The 18,185-nt window shown below is 31.1% G+C and overlaps 2 protein-coding genes across 3 annotated transcripts in view; one reads left to right on the forward strand and one right to left on the reverse strand.

Moving 5' to 3' along the window:
- Nucleotides 1–13,088, reverse strand: LOC134710114 (uncharacterized). The gene is made up of 11 exons (XM_063570313.1): nucleotides 12,940–13,088; nucleotides 11,605–11,769; nucleotides 9,593–9,767; nucleotides 8,669–8,960; nucleotides 7,890–8,015; nucleotides 5,945–6,138; nucleotides 4,243–4,439; nucleotides 3,780–3,871; nucleotides 3,430–3,484; nucleotides 2,263–2,360; nucleotides 1–855 (listed from the first exon to the last, which is right to left on the reverse strand). The coding sequence occupies exons 1-11, from the start codon at nucleotides 12,999–13,001 to the stop codon at nucleotides 626–628; spliced, it is 1,686 nt and encodes a 561-aa protein (XP_063426383.1). The 5' UTR covers nucleotides 13,002–13,088; the 3' UTR covers nucleotides 1–625.
- Nucleotides 13,089–13,364: 276 nt separating this feature from the next.
- Nucleotides 13,365–18,185, forward strand: part of LOC134710116 (uncharacterized) — a 33,653-nt gene continuing 28,832 nt past the window's right edge. The window contains exons 1-3 of one of the 2 annotated variants that reach the window (XR_010106095.1): nucleotides 13,365–13,384; nucleotides 16,311–16,335; nucleotides 17,347–17,400. The gene's annotated coding sequence lies outside the window, so the exon portion shown is untranslated. The remainder of the gene's footprint in view (nucleotides 13,385–16,310; nucleotides 16,336–17,346; nucleotides 17,401–18,185) is intronic. The other variant, XM_063570320.1, reaches the window with a different exon arrangement.

Here is an 18,185-nt window from a genome sequence, read left to right on the forward strand (position 1 = left end):
AATGTTTAACAGATTTTATTACTACTGAAATATACTAACAAGGAAGACAGATCATAAGATCATATGGTTAATAATGATGATGTTATTAATATTTCAACATAATAGGTTCAGGAAGATCAAAACACTTCAAAATAAATAATTATACAATATTTTCAAATTCATGATAATGATTCTAAAATCTATTCAAAGTTTCAATTAAATTTTCGACTCTGAAATTTTTGTCATCAATCATCAACTTTTCTATTTGAGTTCCAGTGTCATTGGTACTTACATAGATAAACATGCACAAAACATATGATGACATAGTGTTCCTTTAACGAACACAACTTATACCAAAACACTGACACATAAAGTCATGAAAGAACAATGTCATAATGTCATTCTCTGAAAACCAAAATCTACAATCGATAACAAAATTTATTGTAAATTCAATTTCATTTTACTTAGTATTGCTATTTTTAACATATAACTTTATTGCATGGCCTAATAACAACTCCTGATTAATTTCAATAATAATATCTAAGGTTAAAATAATACAGCATCTGATTCATATACATAATTTCTTTATATACAAATGGATAAAATACGCAATTACTGCATATAAACACAAATAAATACAGTTACTTTATGAATTCTGAATGGCATCGGTTAGGACTGACTGATCTTCTATAGGATTGAATGGAATGTTAGCCGACAACAGATCGTGGAAGAAGTTCCCGTCATTGTTTCCTCCTCCGAATATCAGTACCTCATCCTGTTCTTCATTCTCATGATTGTATGGCAGACATATGGCCTGGTGACCAGCTCGAGGTATTGGACTGGGTTCCAGTTTTATCTTCATCCAGGATGATGTAGCTGAAAACGAAAGAATAATCTATCATTGTCATTTGTATTAAGAATTTGTTTAATGCTGATGATGTATGATCTATTTCATTTTTTTTCCATGTTATATTTAATTTTGTGGATAGAATAGCTGAAGAAGATCAAATCTTCAAAAAGATTCATATGGATTTTACTCTTTGGGAAACTTGTACCACATAAGGACTCAAGGATAAGATTTTGCCCTCTGACTGGGTTGAATTCTTATAACATCAGATAAATATTTCTTTCAATTACTTACCAAGTGTGAAAATGTCTAAATCAATTACTAACCAAGTGTGATGATGTCTAAATCGATTACTGGCTGAGTGTGATGAGGTCTCAATTAATTACAAACCTAGTGTGATGATGTCTAAATCAATTACAAACCAAGTGTGATGATGTCTTAATCCATTACTAACCAAGTGTGATGATGTCTCAATCAATTACTAACCAAGTGTGAAGATGTCTTAATCAATTACAAACCAAGTGTGAAAATGTCTAAATCAATCACTAACCAAGTGTGATGATGTCTAAATCAATAACTAACCAAGTATGATATCTTAATCAATTACTAACCAATTGTGATGATGTCTTAATCAATTACAAAACAAGTGTGAAGATGTCTTAGTCAATTACAAACCAAGTGTGATGATGTCTTAATCAATTACTAACCAAGTGTGATGATGTCTAAATCAATTACAAACCTAGTGTGATGATGTCTAAATCAATTACAAACCTAGTGTGATGATGTCTTAATCCATTACTAACCAAGTGTGATGATGTCTCAATCAATTACTAACCAAGTGTGAAGATGTCTTAATCAATTACAAACCAAGTGTGAAAATGTCTAAATCAATCACTAACCAAGTGTGATGATGTCTAAATCAATAACTAACCAAGTATGATATCTTAATCAATTACTAACCAAGTGTGATGATGTCTTAATCAATTACAAAACAAGTGTGAAGATGTCTTAGTCAATTACAAACCAAGTGTGATGATGTCTTAATCAATTACTAACCAAGTGTGATGATGTCTAAATCAATTACTAACCAAGTGTAATGATGTCTTAATCAATTATTAACCAATTTTGAAGATGTCTTAATCAATTACTAACCAAGTGTGAGGATGTCTTTATCAATTACTAACCAAAAAGTGTGACAACGTTTTAATCAATTACAAACCAAGTGTGATGATGTCTTAATCAATCACTGACCAAGTGTGATGATGTGTTTCTCAATTACTAACCAAGTTTGAAGATGTCTTAATCAATAACTAACCAAGTGTGATGACGTCTAAATCAATTACTAATCAAGTGTGATCAATTAATCACCAAGTGTAAAAATATGTTAAGCAATTTAATACCTGCAAAGTGTAAAGATATTTAGATCAAATACTCACCAAGTGTGAAGATATGTAAATCATCCAGTGCCAGATCACCATCATAGCCACCATGTATCATTATTCTGTTTCCTTTCAAAGCACAGGAAGCATGCCAACTGTAATTAAGAGATATATTTTAAAAGCTAGTAATGATATTAAGTCATACAGCAATACTAATTATATGAGAAAAAACAAGAATGTGCCCAAAGTACACAGATGCCCCACTCGCACTATCATTTTCCATGTTCAATGGACCGTGAAATTGGATTAAAAATATAATTAGGCATTAAAATTAGAAAGATAATATCATAGGGAACATGTGTACTAAGTTTTAAGTTGATTGGACTTCAACTTCATCAAAAACTACCTTGACCAAAAACTTTAACCTGAAACATGCACTTTCATTTTCTATGTTCAGTGGACCGTGAAATTGGGGTCAAAAGTTTAATTTGGCTTTAAGATTAGAAAGATCATATCAAAGAAACATGTGTACTAAGTTTCAAGTTGATTGGACTTCAACTTCATCAAAAACTACCTTGACCAAAAACTTTAACCTGAAGCGGGACAGACGGACGGACACACAAACCAGAAAACATAATGCCCCTCTTCTATCGTAGGTGGGGGGCATAAAAATGTCATGAAAACTAGAAAAGTTATAATGTTATCAAGTTTTCACAAAGTATCCTGCTTACAGTAAAACTTTCAAACAGTGACTGCCAAAACCAGTCTAAATTGAAAGCTACCTGTATTTTAAGCTTCATAACCTTCTGCTAAAGTATAAATTGTGGAGGCAAGCAGTACCTTGACCTTCACTTCTTGTTATGACCTCTATCAAGTAATTAATATTTATTTCCTTTAAGGCAACAAAGGGAAATAAATTATGCCAAACTCATCAAAATTTTATGATACATCACACTGGTTTAAAATTTCAAGATTTGGTCAGGCAGTCCTTCAAATTTAAAAAAAACCCACCACAAAACACCAAAATTGTGCATCACTTTATACCTCTTTCAAGCAAATCATAGAATTAAGTTTATAATAAATATCTTTATCTCAAATATTAACTCAAAATTATTAATCTTCAACCATTTAAAAATGCAAATAAATGTATATTTTGAAAATGATAGCAGACAATCATATTCTACATTGTATAAATTTTTGTATTAAACTGATTTTGAACTTTACCTTCTTGGTGATGGGGGTGTTCCATTAACTTTTGGTTTCGCCCATTCCACAATACCTAAAAAAGAAGTGCATAATTAAAAAAAATATATCACAATATTGCAAAAATCTAATTTATATGTCATAATAATTTGACTTTCATTTATTTTTCCTGAAATTGTGAATTGCAATCACTAACTTTTCTGTTATAATATACAAAAGAATTTGTGAAGTGGAAATATATCAGTATTAGTTTTCTTATGAAATAAAATACATGCATACATATATTGCATTCTGATTTTTCAGTTAAAGTTGAGAATCAGATAATATAGAAACTAATACTGAAGTGTTATTCCTTCACAAATTATACTTACTCATATCTAGTATATAAAGATCATTGTAGCAGTATGGGGCATCCCAACCTCCAAACATGACTAGCTGGTCATCAATTAAAGTTGCTGAATGTCTAAAATTTAAATTAAAATATTTATAATTTAAACAGTCTAGTGATCGTTGCTATCACATACATGTATAAATAAGCTGAATGTGATACAATTATAGAAGTAATCTGGGTGTGTAAGTTCCACAAAAACATTTTGACTGATTATAAATTATGGAGTTCTTCCATGTAAGTGAAATGCATTCTTGTATGTATTCTTGTAGTTGTGAATGATTATGGCACAATTTCAGAACTCGAAGTGATTTAAAAATAATTAGCATGCAATAATTTAATGTGGTACATTTTACTCTGACAAGGCAAAGCCTACATGGATATTTTTTTTCAAGCTGGCCTTTGTTTTTTCTATCAATTTACATCTATAAAAATTCTTATCTTACCCTGATCTTGGTAGTGGCTTCTCTCCATTGACTATAGGTGCATACCAGTTTTCAAGAACGGGACTGAAGATGTGTACTTCATTACTGCAACCATCAGGCTGAGGGTCTGGTCGGGGGTATACTCCACCAAATATCCATAACTCATTACGATACAGAGTAGCACTATGATAAGCTCTTGTTGGTGCTTTTCCTGCCACCTTTAATACAAAGCATTATATATATATGGGGTTTCCACTGGCGGTCACCATTTTTCGCAATTTGCCAAAAAATAATAATTGTGGCGATAAAAATTTGTCATTTACAAAAGAAAAAAAGGTAAATTTTAAACGAAAAATATAGTTATGTTACTTAGAGAAAAAATAATAAAGTGGTGAAAAATATATTATTTTGGCAAAAGAGGACAGAATATCACATTTGTAAACCATAAAATAGTGTCTCCTGTTGTGAAAAATTGTCCCTAGTACTTCGACATAATTTCATGGATGTTTTATAAAAATATATCACAAGAGACAATTTTTCATATTGTAGCTATTTTTTCTGTCCCTAAAGATGGGAAATAATTTAGCAATCATAGAAATGTTTTAATCAATTAGTTAAATGATGATAAAAATTTAAATCAAGACAACACAGATGTAAACAAAAATAGGAAGTGGTGAATATAAACAGCTATATGAAAATAAAGTTAAATCACAAAAGTACTGAACTCTGAGGAATATTCAATTAGAAAGTTCCTAAGCACAGTGCAAAATCCAATGACAAAACACATCAAACGAATGGACAACAACTGTCATATTCCTTACTTGGTAGAGGCTTTTTGTGTGATGGTCAATACCCTCCAGTGTTTAAAAATAACGAAAGAAGATCATTTAGAAAGAAGGCCAAGCAATTTGAAATTAAAAACAATGAAATGTTTTGTATACCATGTATACATGTTGACAAAAAAACACAGGAGAAATCATTAAAACTTGTTGTTTATAAGGACAAACTGAAACAGGGTATTAGACAAAACTTTTATGCAATTTGGACATGATTTCACTATGAAAAAAATATCCAACAAAGGTCAAAATAGAATATCTTTTCAAGGGACACTTTTTCACAGTAGTGGACAATATTTCATAATAAAATTCTGTCCTGGACTAATTTTCACAGGTCATATCCGTGAATATCTGTCCATGGGACATCATTTCATGAGGGACACTATTTAATCCTACATATATATATTTATATGTGAATATAAGAATGTAGGGTAAATTGTTCTTCTGGAATAACTGTAAAATTACTAGTTTCTTATTTATTTAATTTATTCAAAATCATTAGTTTTAATTTGTATTTAAAAATTACAAATTGTCTTGACCAGTAACAAAAAAAATATGACTTAATTCAGAAACTTATGAGTGCACTTTGTATTTTATGGAGCATGTGGATATTGAAAGTCTTTGAATGGATTCAGTGTTATCTAGTGTAAACAGAGAACTGTGAAAATTGGGTCAAAACTCTAATAATTTTACAACTTCATTGAACATGTATACACAGTTCCAAGTTGATGTGAACACATCTTCATAATAATTTACCATTACAAAAAACTTTAAATCTAATGATATGAAATGGACAGACAGACAATAAAACTAAAAGGCCCTATAAACTATCTTTGGTGGGGGTATAAACAGATTATAAGATTTTATTTTACACTTGTAAAAATTACCTTTAAAAGCTGCCATTTAAATTCATCTACATCTAACATGTGGACATCATGGAACCATTTGAGGTTTTTAGATCCACCATACACATATACACATCTGAGTGTAGGGTCATAGGTTGCAGTATGTCCCATTCTATATTCTGGTTTTTGGTTTGGTATCTCACTGGTAATTTCCTGGTCTCTCCATTTTCTCGTCACTGTAACAGAAACAATATATTTTAAAAACCAAGCTAGCTAGTGTTTGCTCTTACTCCTAGATGTAAATGCTGTAAATTTTGAGAAGTGGCAAATACCAATTGTAAGAATTATATTTATTTATATTCTTATTTTTAATATTTGGTAGACGATACATTTATATATAAGCACTAATAGTGTATACATGGTCACTTGGCTGCCATTTTTTAATCTATAAATAAGCTTTTTGTAAAAGCTATTTTTTCTTTGTAATTATTGACGTTTACAGCACTAACTATATTTGCTGTATTTGCCGTTCGTCTTTATGTTATTGTGTTTTCCTATGAATGTTATTTCAATTTGTTTATGGCAGTTTATTATTTGGATTTCATTTGGAAAAAAAATATAAAAAAAAGATCTTTCAAGACAGAAAACTGATATGCAAAATAAAAATATATTTCACCTTTGTAATAATATGTTTGTCATACTATTTTTTATCGTTCTTAAATTTTAGTTTGATGAAATATTATTGCTCAGCTGTAAACATCACATGACATTGTCTAATAATTTCCCGTAAAAAAAAGGGGGGGATACACTGACAAAGACGAAATTAAATCGTCATTTCGCAAACAAGAAAAAGATTCACGTCAGTTATTTGACTTAGCTTTTAATCAAAACTTGGTGAAAAATTATAAGCACGAAAACTGATAAAGAAAGAAAAAAGTAAAAACGTCGTACGAAAATAAGTTCCAACACACGTGCCAAAAACGTAATAGACTCGTCCACTGGAAAAACGAGAATATCAGGTTAAATAATCTGTTGTCATGCATTCACTTTTTTTATCCAAATGGACGACGATATTTTTTTATTATCTATAAAACAAGAAAATATCAAATGATTTGTTAAAATTCAGTATTTTAACTTGATGTCTTGAACTTCCACCTGTCCACATTTGGACAAGTCTATTTATATGAGAACATGCATCTTACAGACTGGTGACAAATAAGGGAAACGAACTTATTGTGTAATTGGTTTTAAACACAGGTTTCGTTCCGCAAAGTTATTTGCGCAAACAACATTTCAAGGTCATTAATTATTGATTTGTCTATTTTTAGAAACGTAAACTGAAAGTTTCATTTTTCACAACAGAAAGTGTCATCTCATCTGTTAGTGTTTAATGCATTTCATATCATAAAAAAGGATATTTTAATTATTTTTCAGGGATAGTGCATTTGTTAGGGTCGGCAAGAATAAAAAAAAGCCTGAAAATTCGATTTTATTTTTATTTTGGAAATCGGCAAAATCGGGTCGGCGGATCTGTAAACCAACAAATTAAAAAATCCTGGCCTAACAGATGCTTGCTCTCACTCCTAGATGTAAGTGCTGTAAATTTTGAGAAGTGGCAAATACTAAATCACTGGTTTCAGTGGCCAGGAATCCAACCCATGATTTGTTTTACTGCATACATTGAACCTTACTATTCTTAATTGGAATCATATCAAATTAAAGTGTTAAGATATAAACTAAATGAGAAAGATAAAACCAGATTTGTTTGTATTAGGGCTATTCCAGAAAAAAATATATGGGGGTTGGAAGGCACATTATATTAATAATACATGGGTGATGGGTAGCAGAGCAACTTTTCACATTATAATACACTATAATTCTCAATAACAATTGTCTGGGTGGCGGGTGCTGACAAAAACTGTCTTCCAACCCCCCCATACATTTTTTTTCTCGAATAGCCCTTGTGTAGTAATTGATATCATTTTACCTGGATCTAAAGACCACACTGAATCTTTGCTGGTTTGCTGCCGTTCACCTTGTCCACCAATCAAAACGCCCATGTTGTCATGTACCATACAGAAACTGTGGCCCCATCTACTACTGGGGTGTGGTGCTACAATATAGATAATTGATAAGTTAAGGAAGCTGGCTTGTCATGTTTTAGATTTTTTGTCAGATTTAAGGAATCCTCTCGTTTTATCCATTTGAATGCCTTGAAAAAATTTGCCCCGTGACCCCCATTTTTCTTTCTGTAAAACTTTTACATGTATGATGACAAGCCATCTGTAAAAGTCTTATAAAATTTTAATTACTTTTTTACAGTTTTTGAGAACTACAACTTGTCAATGAGAAATTATTTTCCCTCCAAAATTTCAATGGCTAATATCTCAAAAACAAGCAAAGTGACCTATATTTATTTTTGCTCTTTGGAATCCTTTATTAATCCCCTATCTATATAAACTAGTGTTTTGAAAAGTTAATTACTTTGAATCTGAGAGACGAACTCCCTTAACTGTGTGTTTCACAACCTAAAAATGTTGCACCAATTAAACAGGAGTTTAAATTCACACTGTGGAATCATTTATTTTTGTGAATATACAATTTTTATTTGGATTTAATAAAAAAAAAAATTGTGGATACTTAAATTGCCAATGTCTACTTAAAATGCAATTGTAAATTTGTAAATCATTGAACATTTAAATTTGTTGTATATCTAGCGCCTGTTCCCACGAAACCTACTTATTATTTCACTAATATATTTCATACCTCGACTAGTAACATCTTTACAAGTTGCCAGTGTGGGTTTACTGGTAACAACTGGTTTACTAATCGGAGAAAGACTCAGTTTAAGTGGAGAAGGTATTCTGGTCTGTGAAATATTTTCCTTCTCTTCCATATTGACTTCAGTAACTGAGCTGTTTAACTTGGTTTTGAGATTTCTTGTTCTTGTCTTTGGCTTCTTTGATGAGGGTCCTGTTGGTGTTTGGTCAGATTTTGTCAGACTTGATCTACGTTTCTGTTTCACCGGTTTGTTGTTTTCTTCATTATTATGATTTACCTAAAAAAATAAAAAATAAAAATTATAAACCTATCAAAGAAATATTAAATACAGATGAAACACTGTAATTTTTGATAAATTTGAAACACTGTAATTGTTGATAATTTGAAACATTGTAATTATTGATAATTTGAAATTTTAATGCATTTAACTATTTGAAAATGTGTTTTATTTGCACAGTAAAGGATTTGTGTATGCCCTGGTCATCAATTTGCACATTTTTAATAATGGTGAAATAAGCAAGAATAATCATTATACAAAAAATTACACATTTAATACAGTCCTGCAAGCACCTATCATGTACATTAAAATTTTAATTCCTTCCCAATTATATTCTGATACATACATGTACCATGCAACATATTTGTACCTGTCTCAGGTCAGGAGCCTTTGTTAGTCTTGCATCTTTTTTTTATTTTAGTTCATTTATGTTTTAAGAAGTTTAGTATAATGCCCATTGTCACTTTACTAGTACACATTTTAATTTAGTAGCCAGCTGAAGCCAACCTCCAGGTGCAAGATTTTCTCACTAGTCCACTGCATAGAAGGCTCATTGGTTGTGTTATTTTCTTTTTGACATATTCCCTGTCAAATTTTTACAATGTAACTACTGTAACAAAATATATAATTACATGAACTTTTGGCGTATCTTCATTTTCTTCCTGTTTTATGATAGAATCATCTGCTGATTCTAAACTGGTCTGTCGATTCTGAACTTCCAACACTAGTTTAGCTAGACCATTCTGTTCAGATGAGAATACATTACTGCTACCTTTCTTCATCATTCTTCTTTCCCAGCACAAACATCTACAATGTATAAGAAAACCTGTAATGTATATTTTATAAACTATTTTTTACAGCATTTTTCACTACCTACATGTACATGTATGGATTGAGATCTCACAAACATGTTTAAGCCTGCCGCATTTTTGCACCTGTCCCAAGTCAGGAGCCTCTGGCCTTTGTTAGTCTTGTATTATTTTAATTTTAGTTTCTTGTGTACAATTTGGAAATTAGTATGGCGTTCATTATCGCTGAACTAGTATATATTTGTTATGGGGCCAGCTGAAGGACGCCTCCGAGTGCGGGAATTTCTTGCTACATTGAAGACCTGTTGGTGGCCTTCTACTGTTGTTTTTTCTATGGTTGAGTTGTTGTCTCTTTGATACATTCCCCATTTCCATTCTCCATCTTATTGAACAGGTATTTCAAAGCTTATCACCAACATTTGTTATTTCACTGTTTTTATAATTTTACCAGGAGATTTCAAACTGAATACCCTAGTGTGTGTTTATAGCTTCATCAGTACTTATATGTTCATATGATGAAATCATAATCTTTCAGTCAGTTTAATTGAAGTCTGGAGCTGGCATGTCAGTTAACTGCTAGTAGTCTGTTGTTATTTATGTATTATTGTCATTTTGTTTATTTTCTTTGGTTACATCTTCTGACATCAGACTCAGACTTCACTTGAACTGAATTTTAATGTGCGTATTGTTATGCTTTTACTTTTCTACATTGGTTAGAGGTATAGGGGGAGGGTTGAGATCTCACAAACATGTTTAACCCCGCCACATTTTTGCGCCTGTCCCAAGTCAGGAGCCTCTGGCCTTTGTTAGTCTTGTATTATTTAAATTTTAGTTTCTTGTGTACAATTTGGAAATTAGTATGGCGTTCATTATCACTGAACTAGTATATATTTGATTAGGGGCCAGCTGAAGGACGCCTCCGGGTGCGGGAATTTCTCGCTACATTGAAGACCTGTTGGTGACCTTCTGCTGTTGTTTTTTTATTTGGTTGGGTTGTTGTCTCTTTGACACATTCCCCATTTCCATTCTCAATTTTTATTATAATTAAAGTATCAAAAGTAGAAATTAATCAAACAAACAAAAATTAAAGTAGCAAGAAGTATATCTTACAAAATACCAAAAGGGAGATAACACTTACATTATAAAATTAATGTAATTCATATTTGGCTCTGCTGTTATATGGGGGTCTCATTGGGGGGTTCTGATCCCCCATCACACTTACACTGTGTCTGCCTAAATACTGTGGATTCATAAGTTTTTTAAGTTTATCAATGTTGATTGGTTTTCAGTGGGGAAAAAGTACTTTCCTAGAAGCTTGATAAATCAACAAGAGTGAATAAATGATATCAACCCTCCATTAATTCTTCACATTTAATAGAAGTTGACCCCAAATTAAGTATTCTATATTGCAGTACATACATGTATATGTGTTTCTCATTTCTCATTTTTTGTATAGATTAGATCGTTGTGTTTTCCTGTTTGAATGGTTTTACACTAGTAATTTTGGGGCCTTTTATAGCTTGTTGTTCAGTGTGAGACAAGGCTCAGTGTTGAAGGCCATATATTGACCTATAATGGTTTACCTTTTTTTTTTGGTTATTTGGATTGAGAGTTGACTCATTGGCACTCACACCACATCTTCCAATATCTATGTACATGTATATGTGTTGAACTAATAAATTTCTTGATACAATGTATCTTTGATTCTCAAATTAACTCAACATACAACCCTATAGGAAATTTGTGTTTAGGTCCACATTTATTATTTGCGTTGGTCATTCGGTAAAATCACTGAAATTAATATCCGACTAGTAATAATGAATCCAAATAAATACCTTTGGTTTCTGGTTATTTTGCCAAGCTGTAGTGGTTCATCTTTGTAGGTAATGGTAGCCTCTATACATTGCTGTGATTTTGTCCATTCTCCCAATGTAAAAATGAAGATCTGATCTGGTAAGGGCAGAGGTATAAACTGGTAGTGGCTATTACCATCTTCTCTCCTGTTTTGAAAATATAAATACAATGTAAAATCATATAAATTAGGCCAAATACATACATTTACTGTGAATCGTCAAAATAAGCTTGTGGTGTTTCATCAGATCTCTCAAATAATTATTGTTAATACCATCAATTATGGAAAATATTTAACATGATTTAATTGTGAAAATCCATCCATTCTTTTGTTATCGTCTAAAAAAGAAAGTGTACTTTTTACCGTCATGCACCAAAACTTATCATTTACTTCATTTGACAAGATTTTTTTAAAGTTATTTGTCATGAAGGTTAACCTGTAAAGACTCTCCCTCAAGCAGTACCACGATTTCCTGAGAAATACAAGAACCTTTAAAATATCCCCAAAACAAACTGATATATCCTGATAGCAAGATTTTTATGCTTCTTTTTTATGGTGTTATGCTACTTTTTATGGTGTTTTCACTCAATAATAGTGCATTTCACTTCAAGAGTTCGATTTTTGTATGTCTTGTATACAAATTATAAAGTCCAGCATATTGTTTTCAACAAGGAATTTGCATACAAGATTTTCTGAAGATTGTGTTTGCCTAAATTATTAATTATGAACGCCTTAAACCTTATAATTGTATGCTGTTAAACTAATTTAAGCAGTAAAACACCATACAAAAATCTTGTTACATATCAGGATATATCAGTTTTCTTATGGGATATTACGTTGTTCTTGTATTTCTTGGGAAATTGTTGTATCCTCCCTCAAGGACCTCTGGATGAACAGCTCCTATACCGGCTGAGTAGTTCAAGTAATTATGACGTCTTGAAAGGTAATTATATTTTTTTTCTTTGACGCCTTACATTGACAGGAAGGCGTCAAAGAAAAAAAATTTAAAATAGCCTTCAAAGATGTTATATAAATTATTTGTACTACCACTGGACTGAAATTTACTCGACATGATAGAAATATAATTTTTTATGTGGTTCATTCTAGACTACTTTGTTGACGAGCAATGTAAATTATAACTACTCATACTCTTGAAAATTAAAAAAATGCTTAAATAAAATACACAGCCTCACCCTTTTCCCTCTTGCAAATAATTTTTTTACAAAGCAAAAAAAAAAGCCAAAATATTAAAAAGTAATTATTGCAGGCATATGTGTGTCATATAAACTGATTTTTACTATTGTACATGCACAAATACCTCTGTAATTTAGCTGGAGGGGAGTTCAGATCAGTAATACTGTAAATTTCTGTCTCATTCATTGTCCGCAGTTTTGTAAACACCGCGAAAACAAGCGCCAAATCTCATTCGTCACAGAGTAATGAAAAGTCCCAAAACAATCCGAAAGGGAATCAGATTAAATGATAAATAACCAAAAAAAATCAATTTATATCAAGTTCTTCATACATGTCATATGTGGGGAAGAAAATCAATTTCATAGAATATTCATTTGGCACAAATAAATACTCTTTCCATGAAGGGAATACTTTATAGTCGTTCAAGAACAATTTGTCCGTTCGGTTTCCTCTGACCGTTTCACTTGAATCAGTTTAGCGTTGAAAAGAGAAACACTAAGAAGATATATTTTGTCAGCAATCAACATGACAGTAAAGATTCACAGGTACCAGATTCACATAGTATACTGGTAAGGGTCAATATAATAAACATTTACCATTTATAGAATATATGTTACGATTGCCTTTCATTCAGTTGCCTTTGCAACTTTTTTTTAATAAATCTTGAAACCAGAAACCGGTAAGACTGCAAGGAATGTTATGTGGGAGCAAATATTTGTATAGTGCTATAGTCTATCTGGAACTATTATACTAAAAGTCCCAGATTCTACATACAAATCCTTGGTGGGAGAGACAAGTTTTAATATTCGTGAACAAAATTTCTATATCGAAATAGACCAGTGATACAGTCTATCACGTACAGTTGTTCAGTCGGCCCTAAACCGATTCGCCCCTATGCAAGTCAATCCGGCCCCAAGTTGGCTGAACATATTGTAAGAAAACGATTGACTTGGGCCAGATCGATATACTTCATGATTATTGCTGCCTTAAATGATATCTAAAATATCAATCGTATCGAGTGGTAAAAACTTTATTTTGAAATCATTTTAAAGTAAAAAACCTGACGAATATTGAAATTGGGTAGGGATTCAGATTATTCAACCATGTTAGAGATTCAAATCTTGCCACCTGTACCTCACATGTACATGTACAGCTCAGTACATTTTAAACTTGTTTTGAATATAGTTGAAAAAAAACATCTTCATGCTCTGATGATAAATACTTTAAAATTTGTAATTGGACTGCATAACTGTCCATTTTGATAGAAAAGATCTTCATGCTCTGATAATATAATAAATTGTAATTTAATTTTTTTTTTAACTTTTTTCATTTGTATAATTTAAATAAACCTTTTTCAAGTATTAAAAGGTGAACTATACAACACTATCAGAATTTATTAAAATATGTTCTTTATATATATATATATAAAAAATCATTTAGAACGAAGGACATGAAGGACTGATGACTTGATATGTGTATGTCACTGAGTGTGTTTATAACTTTTCCATTTATGATCATCGATCATGACAAAAAAATACAATATCAATCTATAATATTTTTTTTTTGAATAATGCAGTCTTATGAAACAGATGTTAGGGTTTTTTAAAAGTTCTTATCATATAAAGGGACTAAATACTATTGAAAGTTGATCCAACCTAATTCATTCCAAAAAGAAAGGGAAATAAAAGCAAATTGTGAAGAAATAGAAAAAAAGGAAGACAAATTTATCACCTAAAAACTAGCTTTAATGTTAGGTGATTTGTTTATTCTCTCTTATGACTATCTGACACGGTATCTGGATGATTCGTTCCAACTCCGATTCGTCCCAACAAATTCGTCCCAAGTTGCTTGGACAATTCGTACCAACTTTTTCCAAAATTTGTCAGTTCGTTCCAACTTATTCAAGAACAGTATTAAACAATATTAACCTTTTTCATAGCCTTATTATTTCAATTTATAATGCTGTACTAATATATATAATGTAAATGATGACACCGTCCTTATGTCAGAGAATAAAGACGATCTTCAAAACCAATTAGATATATTTAGTGAATACTGTGATATTTGGAAACTAAAAGTAAATGTGGCAAAAACAAAAGTTATGATATTTTCAAAGGGAAGACCACCGAGTAACGTACATTTCTTGTATAAAGGAAACAAACTAGACATAGTAAACGAGTTTAATTATTTGGGTATAAATCTTGCCAGGACAGGAACATTTACAAAAGCAAAGAAAAAAATTGCAGAAAAAGCAACGAAAGCCATGTATGGTGTTATACAAAAAAGCCGTTTATTTAACCTTTCAATAAAATGCCAAATTGATCTGTTCGACATAATAGTTAAACCTATCCTTCTGTATGGATGTGAAGTTTGGGGATCTGAGAAAATCCCAAAAATGTATGTCTAAATAAACAAATATTGTACATACAATGTATAAATCTGTGTTTTTCAACATAAATATTTGTTAAAATCGAACCATAAAAGCCTTCAAAGATATTGCTGAAAAAAACGATCTTTTAATATGAAAATATCAAATATGAACCATAAAAATTGACAAGAAATTGATGATTTTTGACGTGAACTATAGGTCGATTTACACAAAAACAGTGCCATATACGGAGATAAACAGTGAAAGAAAGTTGGAACAAATTGTTAAGACTGATTGAAAAACGATCTATTATATGAAAAATACATAAAAAAAATTGACAAGGAATTGACAATTTTTGCCATGCACAGGGCCAATGGGTTGATTTACACAAAAACAGTGCCATATACGGACATAAACAGTGTAAGAAAGTTGGAAAAAATTGTTAAGACTGATTGAAAAACGATCTATTATATGAAATATACATAAAAAAATTGACCATGAAATGACAATTTTTGCCATGCACAGTGGGTTGATTTACACTAATACAGTGATTTACGGACACAAACATTATAATAAAGTTGGAACAAATTGTTAACTCTGATTAATAATGAACTAAATCAGTTGGAACAAATTGTTCAGTCTGATTAATAATAAAATAAATCAGTTGGTACGAATTGACAATTGACTTGGTACGAATTGTCCAAATCTGGAACGAACTGGTTTGGAACGAATCGGATTTGGAACGAATTGACTAGCATTCTCTGACACATGTATTCTAATTGTTTGTTTTTTATGCCCCATTTATGGGCATTACGTTTTCTGGTCTGTGCGTCTGTCCCTCTGTCCGTCTGTTGGTTTGTCTGTTTGTTTCACTTCATGTTAAAGTTTTTGGTCGAGGTAGTTGTTGATGAAGTTGAAGTCCAATCAACTTGAAACTTAGTAAACATGTACCCATGATGTGATCTGTCTAATTTCAATGCCAAACTAGAGATTTTCTCCCATTTTCACTGTCCACTGAACATTGAAAATGATAACTAGTGGGGATTGGGCATCCGTGTACTGGGGACACATTCTTGTTTCTCTCTATTTAAACTATTGTTAACTTACAGATTTTTTTTCTTTTACAGAGGAGCATGAGGATATGAACCCAAGGTAAATAAATATAAATAGATTGGTATACAAATTTACATTTCAATAAAAGTATTGGACTAACAACACACATTCCACAAAAAGTAAATTAAAGGTCATCAAACACATTAGTCTTCATTCAAGGGTTAACTCTACATAGTGCTACATGTATATATATATATATTTATATAGTTTAGACCAAATGAAATATGACATCAGAGTATTTTAAATGTTAATATGGTTATGGTCCTATAAATGCATGGGGATGTATCTCCCTTTAAATAGATGTTATCTTACATTATATAAAACATTTTACACTTTTACATTTCTTTTGTAAAACTGCTTTATATGCACATTTTAATATAATCATATAGCGATCATATGAAATACACTTTTTTAATAGACAAAAAATAGTATTGTTGAGCTGTATTATATGTTTAACATGAATTTTGAATGTTACAATGCTGAAATGAATTATTTATAATAAGGAGACGTGGTTTGATTGCAAATGAGATGAATTTCCAACATAGTCCAAATAATGTGGATTAAAGCAATTATAGGTCAACCTACATTTTTTCAACCGTATAATGTTTTGTTCAAATTTTTATGAAATTATGGCCATAGTTTTACATGTATATACAAATGATCATATTACTAGTTTAAAAGTAATAAATTTTGCAGAAGAATATCAACAAACATTTTGATTGCAATTTTATGTCGATCTCATTAAATAACTGCAGCAATCTGTAAAGTATTGTTGTTATAACTGCTTTCCCTAAAATAATGTGATAAGATATAAATACAATAGCAATGCAAGTCTTTATACGTAAATGTTGCCCTTTAAGTTAGATTTCAATTGTTCCTCTGCGGTCAGCAGTGTTCTTTTCATGAAAAAATAATGTGACTTTTTCAAGGCTAGACAAAGAAAAAAAGATTTGTACTTAAAATTATATTTTATAATTACAACTGTAATATAATTCGATAGTGTTTCATTCTGTATGTCTATTTTATTAATGTTTAAGCTTTATTTTACAGTTCCGTAAGTTAAAGACGGAGCTTGAGCGATCATATCCTGGCCAGCTTGTAATCGTAAGTATATCATCATACAAATAGTTTTTATTTGTTTGCTTGTTATGCAGTTTGCTTAATGTCATTTTCATATAAAAATATATGCATAGAATACATTTGTTAAACATATATTAATTACAAGCTTGAACAGATTTAATGTTGTTTAAATCTGAGTGTAGGTCTGTCAAACGAAATATTTCAATAGATATCAAGGAGCTTCCTGAATAATGCAGAATATTAGATATTTGCATTGAATCTCGTTAGAATTTTATATTTGTGAAAAGCCAAGAAGATGTACACCATAAGGGTCATTTACGGTTTGCTATCTTGCGAAAGAAAGAAATATCACATGCCACCCAAAAATTGAATCACATGTGAAAATGTCTTGGCTTTGAAATGAACCAGCATATGATATCCAAAGCTACATTTACAATATGGACAGAGGAATTGAAGAAAACTTTACTCTATCGCCTTCTTGAAAAGAATTGCCTATTTTGACCGATTCAAGATATATAGACACTAGAAACTTTTAAAAGGTAGGATTTAAATGTAGATAACATTGAGAATGGAAATGGGGAATGTGTCATAGAGACAACAACCCGACCATAGAAAAAACAACAACAGAAGGTCACAAACAGGTCTTCAATGCAGCAAGAAGTTCCCGCACATGTTTACAAACACAAGTTTTATTATTACTAAATTACAAAATGAATGTTGCCTTAAGAGAGATACATTTACATGATACGAAAAAACTGGTTTACCCAAAAGGAGAGTGGCATATGCAGTAATATGCTCAATCTGATAGA

This window comes from Mytilus trossulus, chromosome 3 (assembly GCF_036588685.1).
Source record: "Mytilus trossulus isolate FHL-02 chromosome 3, PNRI_Mtr1.1.1.hap1, whole genome shotgun sequence".
Lineage (NCBI taxonomy): Eukaryota > Metazoa > Mollusca > Bivalvia > Mytilida > Mytilidae > Mytilus > Mytilus trossulus.

Bases quoted from the DNA above. Each gene is read 5' to 3' on its own strand.
- LOC134710114 (XM_063570313.1), bottom strand. From the start codon at position 13,001: ATGAATGAGACAGAAATTTACAGTATTACTGATCTGAACTCCCCTCCA. The intron at 9,768-11,604 runs GTATTTATTTGG...TATACATTGTAG, and splicing joins AAAATAACCAGAAACCAAAG to ATGTTTGTGCTGGGAAAGAA. The intron at 8,016-8,668 runs GTATGAAATATA...TCTATATTGTAG, and splicing joins TAAAGATGTTACTAGTCGAG to CACCACACCCCAGTAGTAGA.